Genomic DNA, 16,820 nt, shown 5'->3' on the forward strand with positions numbered 1-16,820 from the left:
AATATCGAGGCTCGATCATCCGATGGCTCCACTGAGCCATGGTGATAGGGCGAGGGTGGATTGCGAGCATGAGAGCTAGAGGCTCAGGGAAAAACAAGGAGAAAAAAAAAAAAAAAAGAGCGACAAGCTGGCTTGGTTCGTATATGTACTTAGCGCCCAGGTGGCAGGCATTCTCGTGTTTAGGCTGGGCGGCTGAGAAGATTAGTACCGAACTTTGCAAGTTAAAGATCAGAATGACTCCGCGTGTTCCAGGGTGGAGTCCAAAGGTGGATCAGACGTGGGACGGTTGTATTGCCCTTTAGCCTTCTCTATTAATACGAGAAAGAAATACGGCGCGCGTAAAAGTCCCCCGAAAAAATCAGTATATTAATAGCTTCCCCGCCATATAGAGAATAATGATTCACAAACAGCGCATAAGAAATGGAGTGAACCGATATCTGATAAATACCTGAGCACGTAATCCTCAAGCATGGCGGAAGTCAATAGGGTGACCCTTCAAGGAGTAAACTAGCGATCAAGTGGGGATTCGAACCCTTTTTTACCCTTTTTCTCGCTCTTTTTTCTGGGAGTTCCTAGGCTCCAAAGCTCTTGGGGTCTTTACCGGCTGAAACATCTTTCCCCTCTTAATAACTTCATTACTGTCATGGTCGTCATTTTTCCTCCAACCTGAGTGAAAGAGTCCCTCCCCTTTAACATTAACCTGACTTCTGGTCCACTTCACTGGGACTACCCGACTTGTGCTCCACCGCCTCACAGCTCTCTGACACACTTTATTTCATTCCTCCAAGCGAGCTACGTTCATGTCTTTGTAGAATTCACATAATTCGCCTGAAATCTGCACACTCGTTTTGATCGACACATTGGCTGAACCATGGCTTATTCGGTGACAAACGGCCACCCTTTACCCTCGCCTCCCCCAGCTTATCTCCGGGATTCTCCTCCGTTATCGTCGCAGAACTCCAAAGCCACTCCACGAACAATTCCAACTCGTCCCCAGAGCTTGAATCTCATCCGTCCGGCAGTCTCAATTATTACCGACAGTGACGAGTCTCCAGTGGTACAAAATTCACCCAGGTCCCCGGTCAAGATCGACAGTGGAGTTCAATTACCCCAGGCTTCTAGCGTTGTCATCGAAAATATTCCCAATGACCATGGGTCACCACAGATCGAGCTCCCAGAGTTCGCGCATATGTCACTTAGAGGGCCTGCCCCGCATCAACACTGGGATACGAGCTACCCCCCACGGAAAGACTCACAGGCACCATATTCCCAGTCTCATGCATATGGACTCCCCGACAGCAACGGATCATGGTCTGCGGGCGAAACACCGCTGAAAGATGACGCTCAAAGCTCCTTAAAAAAGACCGACTCCTCTCGTGGCAGCTGGGAAAGCGTGGCAGTGGTGCCTGATGCCTATGAGCCCCTCACATATCACCACCAACAGCAACAGGTTACACAAGGGGCGAAGCGCTCAACCTTGGGAATGAATCTCAAAGACCACCCACCCAGCTCGCCTGGAAACCTGGCCGTTCAGCGCACAAGGATTGCTCGACCCCTTTCCGCATATTCATCTGGGTCAGATGGCGTGGTTGCTCACCGGCGCAATCTCTCAGCCTCGCCGTACCTGCACGGCCGGTCATCGTCCAGAAACTCCACCGCGTCCCCGGATAACCGCTCAAGCTCATTCCTCGATTTGCTGAATACATCCTATCCCCAGCCTGGTCCTAGTGCGGCTCAATTCGACAATTCGCAACTCCGATCATCGGTCGGCAACAATGCCTCGCTCCTAAGCCACAAGCAGACATTTGAGATGTACTTGGCAAACGTGAAGAAAACCGATTCACCAGGCGTGCAGTACGAATTTGCAGTTTTCATGATCAACTCCATGCGTGAAATGCCCAACGTGGATCTTGAGGACTCAAACTCCATCACGCGATCCCGGCTGCTCCGGGAATCGAAGTCCATTCTTCAGCGTCTTGCAGACCGCAGTTATCCTTTTGCTCAATACTACCTAGCTGACGGTTTTGCATCTGGACTATTCAACAAGGGGAAAGAGGACCACGACCGCGCATTCTCTCTCTTTGTCGCTGCTAGCAAACACGGCCACGTGGAGGCATGTTATCGTGCAGCTCTGTGTTATGAGTTTGGCTGGGGAACAAGGCCAGATGGTGGTCGGGCAGTCCAGTTTTACCGACAGGCTGCATCGAAGAATCACCCCGGAGCAATGTCTCGCATGGCGAAAGCTTGTTTGGCAGGCGACATGGGACTAGGCAAACGCTACCGAGAGGGAATCAAATGGATGAAGCGTGCAACTGAATCATCTGATATGCAATATAACTCCGCTCCATATGAACTCGGCTTGCTTCATGAGACGGGTTTCGGAGACGATGTGTTCCAGGATGTTTCGTACGCGGCACAGTTGTTCACCAAGTCTGCAGAGCTGGGTCACGTAGAGGCATCTTACCGACTAGGTGATGCTTACGAGCATGGCAAGTTGAACTGCCCCCGTGACCCTGCCCTGAGCATCCACTTCTATACTGCTGCTGCACAGCACGAACACCCACTTGCTATGATGGCATTGTGTGCGTGGTATATGGTCGGTGCGGAGCCGGTCCTGGAGAAGGATGAGGATGAGGCATATGAATGGGCTAGACGGGCAGCCAATCTTGGTAAGTACTTGTCCTTTCCCAAAGCAAAATCATTTCTGACTTGCGTTTCCTCCAGGTCTTGTGAAGGCCCAATACGCTGTTGGATATTTTACCGAAATGGGAATGGGCTGCCGACGTGATCCGCTCGAGGCGAATGTCTGGTATGTCAAAGCTGCCGACCAAGGTGACGAGCGTGCCAAGCTACGCATTGCTGCAATCCGAGCCGCCGCCGATGGTGCCGGTGCTGCAATAGCTGCTCGAGGTGGAGGTCGTTTCAAGAAGGACAAAAGTAACCAAGGGCAAGGTAAGTACCTTTCATTCACGGTTGGTAAGATGAATCATAGCGCTGACGAGATCTAGATGCCACCAAATCAAAGCAAAAGCGATTCACCATTTTCTGATTCAATACCTTTACCCAGAGCTGAACCTCCTGGAAACATTTATGTTACCGATGCATATTCCGTTCCTTATCTTTGACGTTTTGACCATGATATCCCTCACTGCACGCACCGCATCACTTTTCCTCCGGCATTAATACATAATCTGCATCTCACGCTCGTCAAATTTCGGGCCTGATCCATTTCATTTCATCATGTTATTATTGACTTTGTGGTTACCCTTTTATTTACAATCACTCCGAACCAGCGACAAATGTCCATGTATAGCGACCACTCCCTCGAGCTTTCATCTTACGGGCATGATTTCGCATCCCGTCTTTTCATCATCGTCAATTGTTCTATTTCTTGCATTTTGGGGTTTCATGATATTCGTGCGGTGTCTGTCTCCTTTTGTTTCATTATGGCATGATTATTCCAATCTTAGTCTGCGTGATTTTGTTGAATTGATTTTCATGGGCGTACACGTCCTTTTCGTCCCATATGTTTGGGCCTCAGCTTTTTGACTCTTCCTGGCGTCTTGATTTTCTAGTCTATGGTGGTCTCTGGTAGCAATATAATTGCGGATGAAGATACATACTCTCGAATTCGAATTCACTCTCTCTTTAATCATTTAGAGGTCCTGCGCGCTCCCACCACAAAGCAATGAACCGTCTTATTTATTTTGCTGTCCAGGCCGGACTCACCTTGATGTTTCTCTGGTGCTTCGAGCGGTTTTATGTGTTAATAATCGAGGGCGTAGGGATTGCTGGCCTCTTCGTACATTATTGTCGGAATCATTGGGAGATTAGAAAGTCTTATCTTGAAGACCTCGGCTAGAGTGGCTGGGAAGTTAGGCTTTCGGGCGTTTTATCCATTATTCCTCTGGGCGTCTGATTGAACGTGCATCTTGTCATAGGCGAGCAGCGAGTTTCTTTGCCGGCCAGCCATCGCTTGGCCTCGTATGAGCCATCCTTGGCTTCTTATTTTGTTTAGTAGCTTATGGAGGTATGCCGATATGATCTCTCAGTCAATGGCGGTGTCTTATACATGGATGGAACATGTTCATAATCCAAGTTTCCTTGTTGAAGCCTATTCAAATATGGATTCAATCTGGCAATTGAAAGTTACAACTCTTCATCTCGCTTGTTGATAAGCCCCGCTGTACAGCAAACACGTTTCAAGAAAACGGAAGATTTGTGGGGATCAACCCCGCAAAACACAGAAGCTCAGGCATCCCGGAGCCCGGCCAAGGTAAACAAAGTCAACCCCATTCCTCGGTAAATATTATGAGCAGGGATGTTACCTTTCATCGGCCCATTCGGTGGAGGCGGCCTAGAAGCTCTGCGATTGATGGAAATACCCCGGCTAAACCACGCTTGTCCTCAGATGTCCTGACGAGTCCAGAAAAAGGACAACTCCGGCGGGATAGAAGCTTGGCCCGATCTACCAACCTCACCTGCAATGCGCTGCACTGTAGATGTATAAAATGACGTTTTCCCATCTCAAAGCACTCTCAATTATATAAATCACCACGTCACCACGCATTGAAATCGATCCAACATGAAACTCTCTCATATATTCACATTCGTTGCAACAGCAGCTGCAGCATCCCTAAAGCCCCACACCCCATCCCCATCAGCTTTATCCGACGTAACAATCTTCGACCCACCAACAGACTACAATCTCCCCCGAACCCTGTATGCCCGCACAATCGAACTACCAAATGGTGACCTCCTCTCAACATGGGAAAATTATTCCCCCGAGCCACCGCTGGTCTACTTCCCAATCTACCGCTCCAAAGACTATGGTAAAACCTGGTCCGCGTACTCAAACGTTACCGACAAAGTAAACGGATACGGACTGCGTTACCAGCCATTCCTATACTATCTCACAGAATCCATTGGCTCATTCAAGGCCGGAACAATCTTGCTGGCTGGAAATAGTATCCCTGAGGACCTCTCTACCACGCATATCGATCTGTATGCTTCGCATGATCAGGGATTGACCTGGGAATTTGTGAGCCACATTGCTAGCGGTGGTGAGGCCTTGCCGAACAATGGCTTGACACCTGTTTGGGAGCCATTCCTTATGACTTAGTGAGTTCACGCGGTAGATCTGATTGTATCAAATCGTGCTGATCGGACGTGCAGCAAGGGAAAAATGATCTGCTACTACTCGGATCAACGGGATAATGCCACCTACGGACAGAAGCTTGTTCACCAGGTTTCGTCGGATCTGAAGAAGTGGGGACCTGTTGTCGATGATGTGTATGAAAGCTCTGACCATTTTTGAATATGCGAATTATGGCTGATAAGTACAGTGCCTATCCCACTTATACCGATCGTCCCGGAATGCCAACTGTGACGAAAGTACGTATATTCACTCAACCCTGAGTATTTCACAGAAATCCTAACAGTCATAGCTTCCTAACGGACAATACATCTACATGTACGAATACGGCTCCTTCTTCGGCACATCCTCCTACTCATTCCCTGTCTACTACCGCCTATCCTCGAATCCGCTGGACTTCAACTCAGCCGAAGGAATCCAATTGATTGCCACTGATGGCACGAAGCCCACATCTGCACCTTATGTGGTCTGGACCCCCTACGGCGGTAAGCATGGAACTATCATTGCGAATGGCCAGTCTTCCTCTTCCATTTTTGTGAACAAGGCGCTTGGGAAGGGTGAGTGGACGAAGGTTAGTTCGCCAGAGGTTGCTGCTTATTCGCGGTCTTTGAGGGTTCTGGAGGGAGACGGGAACTGGTTGGTTCTTACTGGAGGTGGTGACTCGGCTAGTACGACGGACAACTTGGTTAGTGTTAGTGTTATGGATTTGAAGGGGTTGGTGTGATTTAGTGGTGGGAAAAGGGACACTATTTCTTTGGACCTCCAGACCGAGGTCCACTACGATCGGAACATTCGGAACATTTGAATGGAGAGAAGGATTGAGCTTCTTCGACTTTAAAAATGTATCGTCCATGGTTATTTCTTCCTCTAGGGCTATGGATTCAGTGTCGCTAATCATTCATTGAAATGCAAAAAGTATCGTAATGCCTCCGCCTCCAGGGCTCAGAGTGCATATCTAAAGCTGGGTAAATCCTCGATCACAACCATCCCCCTATTAGCCCACTTGTTCTGTAAGGAGAAGTAAATGACCAAAAGTGTCGTAATAGTGAGAATAATCCCATTGGCCCTGCAATCCAAAGTCAGTATCTATATTCCAATGCGTAATCAGACAACCAGCAGTGAAACTCACGTCAAACAAGCATAAATCCCCAGAAGATACTTGGGTGCATCCTGCGACCGGAAAACAAGACTCCCAACAATTCCACCCGTTCCTCCAAGCCCAATCATACTAGCACTACAGAATGCTCTCTTCCAAGCTCCGCGAATGTTGTTCGCCTGGAACACCATCACAGTCGGCAGATTGGCGCTAGAACCGCTCGTCACGAGAATAGCACCAAAGTACTGTACACCCGCCGTGGAAGTCCAGACCATAAGACAGAGACCAGTTATAGAGATCAAGGCATTGAAATATAGCACTGGGAACCGGAGTTGGACTTTATCGCTCAGCCAACCTTGGACGAACATAAGGATCATGGCAATGATGTAGGGGGGCGTGCTGAGGCCTTGGGTAGCTGCTTTGGAGAAACCCATTTCTTCTTCGAGAATGATGGGGAGGAAATAGCCAATTGAGTATGCTTGCATTGTTGTGCATCTGAAAAACCCAGCAGTCAGCATGTTGTTTTTATGTGTATCTATAGAGGGGAACTGGTTGTACTCACAGGAAAATCAATGCGAAACCCCAAACCTTCAAATCACGGGCCGGCTTGAGGAACTTGGAAAATGAGAACTTATCTAGTCCTGCGTCTTGGCGATCGCGGTTGATGCGACGGGTGATGTATGCGCTTTCGCGCTCTGAAAGAAATCCCCATGCCTTGTGCGCTTGTTCGGGGAAATCAACCATGAACACGTATCCGGCGAGGCCGATCAGACAGGTGATAATCCCTTCCATAATGAATATCCATCGCCAACCAGCATAATTGCCCAGTCCATCCATTTTCGAGAATCCAAGTGCCAGGACGCCTGAGATGGCAGATCCAAAGACGCCAATGAGGTAGAAAATCGAGGTTCGCTTGAATAGATCATCTGGAGGTTGTGAGCGTGGAACATGTAGACTCGGGAACCGTATACGTACATCGGGAGTACCACGCTGAAATAAGATAATACTGGCTCGGGAAGCAGCCTGCCTCGAGGGCACCGATGATCATTCGGAGAGGGATGAGGGCTTTCCATGACTGGGCGAATGCGAAGCACTGTCCTCGTTAGTTAAGTTCATAAGTAAGAACACGAGTACATACAATCATCACAATGCCCCAAAGAAAAACAATTGTGGATAGGAAAAGACGAGGCCCAACTTTGCGAACGGCAATGGAAGCTGGGAATTGAAGAACGACATAAGGGGCGAAGAAGACGAGTAAAACGATGGACTGGTAAAAATCAATGTCAGCCTTCGTACAGGTTAAATCGGTACATGAACAAACATAACGAGTCCCAACACTCAGTCCAAGTGCCTCTTTCATCCTGTAAAATGTCAGATCCTGTCAAACAAGCAGATCAGTATTAGAGTTCATACCCAGCAACTTCCGCATTGGAAATATTCGCCCGATCCAAAAATGAAACCGCTTGCATCAATCCCAATAAGATAAGTAACCTCCTATCAACCTTATGGATAATCTTCCGCTGCTCAGCAAGCGTATATTCCTCATCAGCGTCGGGATCCTGCTGAACAAGAAAGTCGATCTTTTCATCCTCATAGTTCGTCTGGTATTGGGTTAAAGCTGGTAATGGTGCCTCCGCGTCTGCAAGAACGCCTATTTTTTCTGAATGGACGGGCATTTTGGTTTTAATTTTGATTCTGACTTGCGATTAAGATAAAATTGATGCAGGAACATCTACCTCTATATCTCGTAATATTTGTTTTGCCGCTGTCAACGTACGTGGTTAGCCGTGATGGCGAATGATGGCGTGCCCGGGAAGCTTGATGTCGCCAAATATGAGTGGAGCTTTCTTTGGAACTAAGCACAAATGAGATCGTAAGATCGACTATAATGGGAAGAAAATGTGGGTTATGAAATAAGTTATGCGCGTGAAGATCAAGAGATAAAATAGTATATTTAATATTCCAGGGTTTGAGGGGAAATGAAGCGTTATGATGGAATTACGGTTATTGAGGGGTGAATCTATGGTTACCGGAAGCTTAATGATCGGCTCGGGACAGCTTTGGCCTTGGTATATGTTCTAAGTCCTTACATTTTCAGTTTGTCTGGCATTGCTATAAGGCTGACAATGATGCTCCACGTTTGGATTGACGGCAATTTTGAATTTACATTCGATGCATGCTTCGAATAAAATTATGCAGGGAACTTAATCTTTCTTTTTATCTCGGATTTGATTACTTGTTTTGCCGATGTCGAGGCTAAGTGGTTTAGCCGTGATGGCGTGCGCGGAAAGCATAATATCGTCAAAGCGTGGGTGGAGCTTATTTCGGGACTAAGCGCAACAGAGATGAGATGGGATGATATCGTGAAAGGATTCTCGATTTTGCAAAATCAATGCTGTGATGATGTTGAGAAATAAAATAGTATTTCCAGTATTTGAGGGGAGAAGATATTGCGGGATTATAGTTATAGATGGGGTTGCTCCATGGTTGCCGAAAGGTTAAATGGTTGTAGCCGCCGGGGTGACAGGACAGATCTGCTAGCCGGGAACATCCAGTCGGAGCTAACGTTTTGATTTTCGGCAATTTAAAGCCCCACGTTGACGTATATATTCTTCGATAGCTAGCCAATTCAAAGTATTATCTTTTACGCGTGTTTCATTCTCGCACAAAGCCTCTCAGAATGGCAGCAAATCCCTCTTTTGAAGATCTAGCTGATCATGAAGCGACAGACCGAGGCTTCATCGCCGCACTAGAACCCGGCATCATCAAAGATGCCACGGGGAAAGTGGTCTGGAACATTGACGCCTATGATTTCATGAAAGCTGAATGCCCATCCACAGCGCACCCCAATCTCTGGCGCCAAGGTCAACTTAACTCCAAACATGGACTATACGAGATTTGCGAAGGAATTTATCACGTCCGCGCTTACGATCTCTCAAACATGACAATCGTAGAAGGCAAAGAGGGAATCATCATCATCGACCCTTTGGTCTCATGTGAGTGTGCCGCCGCTGGGTTGGCTTTATACCAAGAGCACCGCGGAAAGGGCAAGAAGGTGACGGGCATGATCTACTCCCACTCGCATGGAGATCATTACATGGGCGCTGGGGGTGTGATCGCTCAGGACGCGGACATCCCCATCATCGCACCGGAGGGTTTCCTCGAAGCCATCATGAGTGAGAGCATCCTTGCCGGGCCGGCAATGCGCAAGCGCGGGGCACGTATGTACGGAAACGCACTACCGCGCAGCGCGACGGGTCAAATCGGCACTGGACTGGGAATGGGATCAAGCGTCGGGACGACTAGTCTCATCCCGCCCAACCTGCTCATCCAAGAAACAGGCGAAGTACACGAAGTGGACGGCGTGAAGATTGTTTTCCAGATGGTTCCTGGATCCGAGGCGCCGGCCGAAATTAATTTCCATTTCCCTGATTTCAAAGCGCTCTGTATCCCTGAGACAGCGACAAATTGTATGCACAATATTGTTACGCTTCGGGGTGCGCAGGTGCGGGATGCGAAAGCTTGGTCTGGGTATCTGGATGAAGCGGTTGTTATGTTCGGCCGGGACTCGGATGTGCTCTTTGGCAGTCATAATTGGCCGACTTGGGGCCGCAAGGAGCTTGTTACAAGGCTTGAGGAGCAAAGGGATTTGTATGGATATTTGCATGACCAGACGGTTCGGATGATGAATCTGGGTATGACTGGCATTGAGATTGCGGAGATTATGCAGCTTCCTCCGGCGATCTCGAGGGCCTGGCATTGTCGTGGGTTCTATGGATCTTTAAGTCATAATGTGAAGGTATGTAACTGTTATATTCAGGTGAGGTCTAAGCTAATGGTTCCAGGGTATCTACCAAAAATACATGACTTGGTTCGATGGGCGCCCTGAGAACTTGTGGAAGTACCCTCCAACTGAAGAAGGACAGCGCTATGTGGAGTGTTTCGGGGGTGTCGATGGTCTATGTGACAAGGCCGAAACGTTCATTCAAAGAGGCGACAATCGGTTCGCAGCAACCATCTTGGCGCATGCCGTGGCCGCAAACCCTGCAAACCCAGAAAACCGAGCCAAACTACTGCTTGCCTCTGCATACGAAGCTTTGGGATTTGGATCAGAGAATGCAACATGGCGCAACTTTTACCTTACCAGCGCCCAAGAGCTTCGAAATGGCGCCAGGGCCGGCATGGTCGCAGGTGGTCGGACACAACTTGGAGAGAAGCTGAGTATCGACCAGTGGTTCGAGGTTATGTCCGTGCAAGTAGATGGAGAAAAGGCGGCAGAACTATCTTTTGTTATTGATTTCGATGTCACTGACGTGAAAGAAAAGTGGCGGTTGATCTTGAACAATGGTGTTCTCACCCGACGCCAGCTGCTTACCACGGATCAACTCCAAGATGCAAAGGAGAATGTTGCCGATTTTGCAATGATTCTAACTCGGATGGAGCTTCTTGAGGTTATCCGAGGCAACAAGGTCGGTGTTGAGACAACGGGTAGTTCTCAAGCATTGGAACAGTTGCTGGATTTAGTTCTGGTGCAGGAAGGGTCTGCTCGTGGGCCTAGTCAGCTATGATGATGTCGAGATGTCAATAGAAGTACATGCGAAAAGTTATGCATTTAAATGAAATGATAGACGAATATTCAAGTCGAGTTTCTTCCCATTCGTAGCTCAAATAACAATCCACGGAGAACGTAATGTAGCTCGGGTCAAATTCGGCTTTCCTAAAAAGGGCAGCCGATGCTCAGGATCACAGTAAGTATGAAAGATCTCTCCCATAAATCAAGCCACAAAGCGACAAATTTCCACATAGAGTTTTGGGGCGGAGATACCTCATTCTTCGCTCCGAATCGTGATCTAGACGATGACCGATATTTGACGGTCAAACGGCTAAATTTCTTGCGAATGGCATTCTCAAAAGAAGAAACATGTTACATCATGGAACTTCATGGAACTTCATGCGATATTCAAGCAGGACAAGAACCAGCATGTCGCTTTCAAGCCTCCTACCAATGTCATGCCTGGTGAATTGGGCCGGTATTCTTTTCGCAGGAGACCACTTGACTCTAATCAGGCTCGTCAATGAGAGATGCGAGACATTTCTCAATGATCTCCATAATTGGGCTCTGGGCTTGGGCATCGTATAGAGCCGTGGTGTATCTGGTGCTCATAGGATTGAAATTGGGGTCCTCTTCACAAGTTAGAGGCTGTATGGCCGCATATAGGTGCACTAGCCCATTCTGGAAAAATGCTTTAGAATTTTTGAACCCAAACCACCTGCATAATTTAGCTTCTGTCTATGTCTATCCCTTTAATGATTGCATCTTATTTGTAGTTTTTGGCGCCCGTATAATTGTATGAAAGTGATTTTGATGGCAATTTCTGCACCCAGTTTTCAGTGCCATGGCCCGTCGAGGGTCGCCTATCCCCTTTTCTTGATTCTACTTCTTTCCTTATTCAGTATTACTTCTCTTTCGTCTCTCCTTTGCGTTTGAATAGGTAGAGCTTCACTCGTGCACCGCATCTGTCCTGTTATTAGGACTCAAATGTGCCTCCTACTGTCCAGCTCCTGATCATCTACTACCGTCATTAATAGCTACTGCCGTCCTATAGTACGCGATAACAGCGAATATGACTGCCAATATACACACTCAATGCCTAGGGCCTTTCTCGCCACGATCACCAGGGCTTTCAAATCTCTACCAGTATAATTTACCGCCAACATCTTTCAGGACGAGCTATCGCACTTAAATAGCCACTTACTGTTGAGTTGAACCGAAAAGAAGAGTGGCAAAGCGAGCATACAGTGATATTCGAAATCAGTTTTAACTCCTATCTCTGTCTCTTCATTACCCGGCGCCCCACTTCATGCGTACTAGTCCCTATTAGGATGCACTTCCGCCATTCCCACAATTGTCTTATGTATCTTCCATAAGTTACCGTAAATTACAGTAATAAGATCCCTTAACAAAATGTCTCCTTAGCTGTCCTTCAAGAGGCGATCCAGAAACAGACGGCGTATGGGAATCTCATATTTATCGAGCACTGATACAGAGAATTGCTAAATCACCCTCATGTCATCTTGATACGGCAGCGAGGGTCAAGACCCCGGTCGATCAAGGCCTTAGAAAAAAGGTCACAGGAAAATCGGACTGTCATCCTATGAAATGTCGCGAGCGCATTAAGTTCGGGGCCGGTGTTGAACACTCTCAAATTACGCCAAATTAGTGCGGATATTTCTACTGGTAATTTTGAGATGTTCGGCTTTCTTCAGGCACCAGGTACTTTAATTCGAAAGTGATACTGTATTATAGCATCCATCCTAACAATTTATTTCTTCGACCTAAGTACTATCAGTTGATTTATCTTCTCAAACAAGTCATTCGTACGATACGGCTTATGGATAATATCGTCCATACCAGCCTGCAACATCTCTTTTTGTTGACTCGCCCTCACATTTGCAGTGACCCCAAGGATAGGGGTATCCGCTGCACGATCAAGATTGCGGATTGCCATAGTTGCGGAGTTTCCATCCATGACTGGCATTTCTTGGTCCATGAGGATGCAGTCAAATTCCTCGCGTTGGACAGCATTCAAGGCCTGTTGGCCGTTCGTCGCCTCCGAGATATGAAATCCCAAGGATCGCAATTTTCTAGAAACGATTTGTCGATTGATTATATTATCTTCCACCACGAGGACATGTCGAAGATTCGTATCAGCTTTCCCGCCAAGTACGGCGGACCCTTCTGGACTTTTCGAAGTTCTGTTCACATTGGGATCATCGTGCAGGAGTTCGTGCTCGCTCGCAGAAGGCTTATTAGACTTAGCTTGGTGAGCTATCTCCAACGTATGTATGTATTTGTCGTCACTCGCAGCCCCTGGTGCTATTTCCGCAATGTGAGTGACAACGGGATTCTCTGATATTTCAGGAGACTTCGTCCGGTCATTGACCCCGATAATCTTATTGCTTAGTTCTTGGATCCCACCACATAACTGATCAATTTCGGATTTGTCGTAATTAGGTAGAACGGGATTATATGGCTCATTCTCCCGCCGGACTCTGAAGAAGAAACCAAACGTGCTTCCCTCAGCTTCCTTTGAGCTTGCGCCGATTTCTCCACCATGAAGGTGGCAAAGTTTTCTGCTCACATTTAGGCCAAGACCAGAGCCACCATAAACGCTTTCAGTTCTGGGTGTCGCTTGGTTAAAGCGCTCAAATAGTCGCTTTTGGTCTTGGTCACTAATACCAATCCCGGTATCCTTCACGGCAACCATCACATACGCGACTTGGCCCTCTCCCCACTCAGGTGCGCTAGTGGCATCTAGGCGAAGTGCACTTTCGCTAGGTTCAAAGAATACAACATTAGGAGGGTAAGATGGCGGCCGCTTCGTGGAGGCGCCCATGGAGACTCTGATTTCTCTCTTACTATCCGCTTTTGCAGTGAATTTGATAGCATTGGAAACCAGGTTGATAAGAACCTGGCCCATCCGGCTTAAATCGGCTAACACCCACTCAATCCCGCATTCTGAGTAAGAATTGTCAAGTTTGAACTCAAACTGAATGTCTTGCTTCCGAAGCTCCGGGCGAAATATAGACAATGTTCGTGCAAAGTGTCGTTTCGGTTGATCTCTTCGCGGTGACAAGGTCAACATCGATGCGTCTAGCTTCGAAAATGTAAGAACATCGTCGACGATCTTCTTTTGATGTGCAACGCAGAAGCTTATTGTTTCTGCTGCTTGTGCAATGTCTGCCACAGGTAGTCCACTGCTTCCTTTGTTCTGTACAGCTTCAAGTATATCCTCTGTGCAATGAAGAATAGCAGAAAGCGGATTTCGGACTTCATGACTGATCATATCAATGAAACGTTCCTGTTGTTGCTTGCGTTCTTGTGCTTCTCGTGCAATTTCCACTTGCAAAAGTTCGGCTGTCTTTTCGTGGGTAATATCTGCTATAGTGCATATAAAGCCACCATTGATTAGATTGAGCCGGTGCATATCAACTTCATCTAACGGAGCCAACGCCAGAACTCGCCACAAAGGTATTCGGCTGTGAGTGCGAAACTCGATGCGAAGGGCACGCTTAGAGCGTGTGGTCTCAAAATACGCAGAGGCTATTCGGTCAAAATCATCTGGGTGAATTGACTGTGACCAGCACTCGAATGACCTAGCGCTTGAGCAGGTCATAAGTTCTCGGAAGCGCCGATTCACCATGATTGACTCGTCATTTTGATCGAGAATTGCAACACCGGTCGGTAGCATATCAGCAAACTCCTGTGCAGAAATATTGAAATCGAAAGCAACAGACATCTTTTGTGTCGTTGAAAGTGAAAAGCTCGTTTTCGAAAAGAGAAGAAGTATCAAGTCGGTCAGCTTACGACTTAACTATCAGCTGAACGGTAAGCCGGTTCAGTGAGCCGATCACGGTGACAATGATATGCTTGAAAAAGTGTGGTCTCAATTATAGGTGTCTCCACGTCTCGCTCATATCTCTCGATGGAAAACCCATCCTCTTGCGGCGACAGGAAGTTGCGTTCAGAGCATAATGATGTCATCGATGTCATCTCCTGGCGCGGAAAAACAAATTTCATTGGTAACTCCCACATGTCTCATTTCAAGCTGTCGAAAGTGCCGACGCTGATCCGACTTCAAAGAAACAAAAGGAGAACAGCACAAACCATTTTGATTACACTAGACAGATTCAGGTCTGCTTAAATGGGCTGGATGAAGATAATCCCCACAACGAATCAAAATAAAGGAAACCACACCCAGGGATTTGGGTGAGCTCTGCTGATCGTTGCGTAGCTTAAAAAAAGAAACGCGGACATCATAAGTGATGCATCCGACATTCACTCGCGGATGTGTTTTCCACGGTTTCTATCAGATAATTCGGGAAAATCCAACCCCCGATCTCGAAATACTAACCCATAGAGTCTGTTATGCGGAGAAAGTCGACAATCTCAAAACGATATTAGGGCGCATAGACTGTACCACATGTGCCACATTAACGGTACTTTTCAGATCTTGATCTAAGACACATGTATATATAGTATTATCTCGATGGGCAGTAGTAACATATTTCCAATGATGTTTAGCCACGTATAGTCTGCCACCAGATAAAGAGATTCGTTTCCCGTCTGATGACGTCATTTGTTCTCCCCTAGTTATCATGATTGTAGCTTAGTAATACACATGGCCGCCGGGTCCTAGCGTGATTCCCGTCAAGGAATAATCTGCAACCTGAGCTAATCATTCTTTCCTTCCAACGAGAAGTCGAAACACGCTGAACAAGCCCGACAAGTTGTCCTCTAATTATATTGTAAATAAGATTCTCTTCGCCTTCTATGCTCTCCTAACTAAGGCAGGTCACCTTTAAAGACTCGGCCACCACTGAGCAGATCAATACCTACATTCAACAGATTAATGAAGACGGTGGGACTGTAATCAACAGATTCCCAGACATGGTCGCGAGAGGCTACACGTATGTGCTCTTTCTGCTACAACGCTTCATAGGATGTTTGCCTAATGTACCTTCCAGTGCCTCTGTAACAGATTCAATCCTCGAAAAGCTTCAGTCAGACCCCCTGATTGATCGTATCACACATGATAGTTCCTCCTAGGCGCGGCGTTCGATCGTCCCTTCTAAAAGACTCGCATAGCTTAGCATACTTTTCTTCGCATTCCTTGTGTTTTACTAAGACAATGTTATGATTCGTGGCTACCTTCAAATGCGTAGAGGAAAATCATTCATCGGTTGGATTCCATGTCCCAAAATTGATACAAATTGTCGTTGTTCTGATTCAGCGTGTCTGCTCCGAGCGATTTTCAGCATTAATCTCAAAGGTACAGTGTAACGAATGGAAGAAAGTTAATGATAAGCCATTATTCCGAGATATCATCCAGAAATCAAACTGCTCTAGGCACTGGCCTCTTGAGTCTTGTGCGGTGCTTGGCGAATGTAGATCGTAGATACCGCCGAAGGGACACAGCCATGATTACAGTATCTGAGCACGGACAGAATTTCATATTAGATAGAAGATTTGGGTGGTTATAAGTGGTTCGTTGCGTGAATTCCCGGATGCTTTCCATTATATACAGTAATAGACCACTACTGTACATGCACAAGTGTGGGACCGGCGGAAAGATATCCTAATACTGACTATTGCGCTTGAGGTGGGGCGTCGGAAAACAAAGAAAGAGAGATTGGAGTTAAAACTGATTCCGAATATCACTGTAATTATCGATCAGTCTTTAAGCTCCAATCAATTGACTTTGGTGGCTTCAACTCGTTCAACCGAAACCCACTCAGCTGGTGCCTGATCTGAAGGTTCCCCACCCAAAGCCTGTGCTGCCTGACACTAACCCAGGCAGCAGCCACCTTGATGCCTCGTTCCTAAGGCCATAAGTGACTGGTGTCACCTTCAGCTTCGATTTAAAGAATCACTTTCCCTGGTTGACTCCATCAGTGTTCATCTTTCAATTATCTTTCTTCTTTATCCATCTGTCCCAGCTTCCAATTTTGGAAGGTTCATCTCATCTCGGTTTCGGACGCTACTTGGCGTCGCTGGTATTCTGACTC

The 16,820-nt window shown here is 47.1% G+C and overlaps 5 protein-coding genes across 5 annotated transcripts; 3 read left to right on the plus strand and 2 right to left on the minus strand.

Annotated features, from left to right (window-relative positions):
* Window positions 1–871: 871 nt before the first annotated feature.
* On the plus strand, window positions 872–3,008 carry chs3 (putative chitin synthase activator (Chs3); the record flags this gene model as incomplete). The annotated part of the gene is made up of 2 exons (XM_057120860.1): window positions 872–2,669; window positions 2,725–3,008. The coding sequence occupies 2 exons, from the start codon at window positions 872–874 to the stop codon at window positions 3,006–3,008; spliced, it is 2,082 nt and encodes a 693-aa protein (XP_056966614.1).
* A 1,577-nt stretch (window positions 3,009–4,585) lies between these two features.
* Window positions 4,586–5,879, plus strand: N7484_010474 (sialidase family protein; the record flags this gene model as incomplete). The annotated part of the gene is made up of 4 exons (XM_057120861.1): window positions 4,586–5,121; window positions 5,176–5,292; window positions 5,346–5,394; window positions 5,448–5,879. The coding sequence occupies 4 exons, from the start codon at window positions 4,586–4,588 to the stop codon at window positions 5,877–5,879; spliced, it is 1,134 nt and encodes a 377-aa protein (XP_056966615.1).
* A 218-nt stretch (window positions 5,880–6,097) lies between these two features.
* N7484_010475 (uncharacterized protein) lies at window positions 6,098–7,927 on the minus strand (the record flags this gene model as incomplete). Its single annotated transcript, XM_057120862.1, has 6 exons — window positions 6,098–6,221; window positions 6,285–6,746; window positions 6,814–7,177; window positions 7,227–7,344; window positions 7,390–7,612; window positions 7,665–7,927. The coding sequence occupies 6 exons, from the start codon at window positions 7,925–7,927 to the stop codon at window positions 6,098–6,100; spliced, it is 1,554 nt and encodes a 517-aa protein (XP_056966616.1).
* A 1,004-nt stretch (window positions 7,928–8,931) lies between these two features.
* Window positions 8,932–10,819, plus strand: N7484_010476 (alkyl/aryl-sulfatase; the record flags this gene model as incomplete). The annotated part of the gene is made up of 2 exons (XM_057120863.1): window positions 8,932–10,050; window positions 10,097–10,819. The coding sequence occupies 2 exons, from the start codon at window positions 8,932–8,934 to the stop codon at window positions 10,817–10,819; spliced, it is 1,842 nt and encodes a 613-aa protein (XP_056966617.1).
* A 1,755-nt stretch (window positions 10,820–12,574) lies between these two features.
* N7484_010477 (putative sensor histidine kinase/response regulator) lies at window positions 12,575–14,551 on the minus strand (the record flags this gene model as incomplete). Its single annotated transcript, XM_057120864.1, has 1 exon — window positions 12,575–14,551. One exon carries the CDS (start codon window positions 14,549–14,551, stop codon window positions 12,575–12,577), a length of 1,977 nt encoding a protein of 658 aa, XP_056966618.1.
* Window positions 14,552–16,820: the final 2,269 nt, after the last annotated feature.

The sequence above is a fragment of the Penicillium longicatenatum genome, assembly GCF_028827895.1.
Source record: "Penicillium longicatenatum strain IBT 33135 chromosome Unknown contig_7_segment0_segment0, whole genome shotgun sequence".
Lineage (NCBI taxonomy): Eukaryota > Fungi > Ascomycota > Eurotiomycetes > Eurotiales > Aspergillaceae > Penicillium > Penicillium longicatenatum.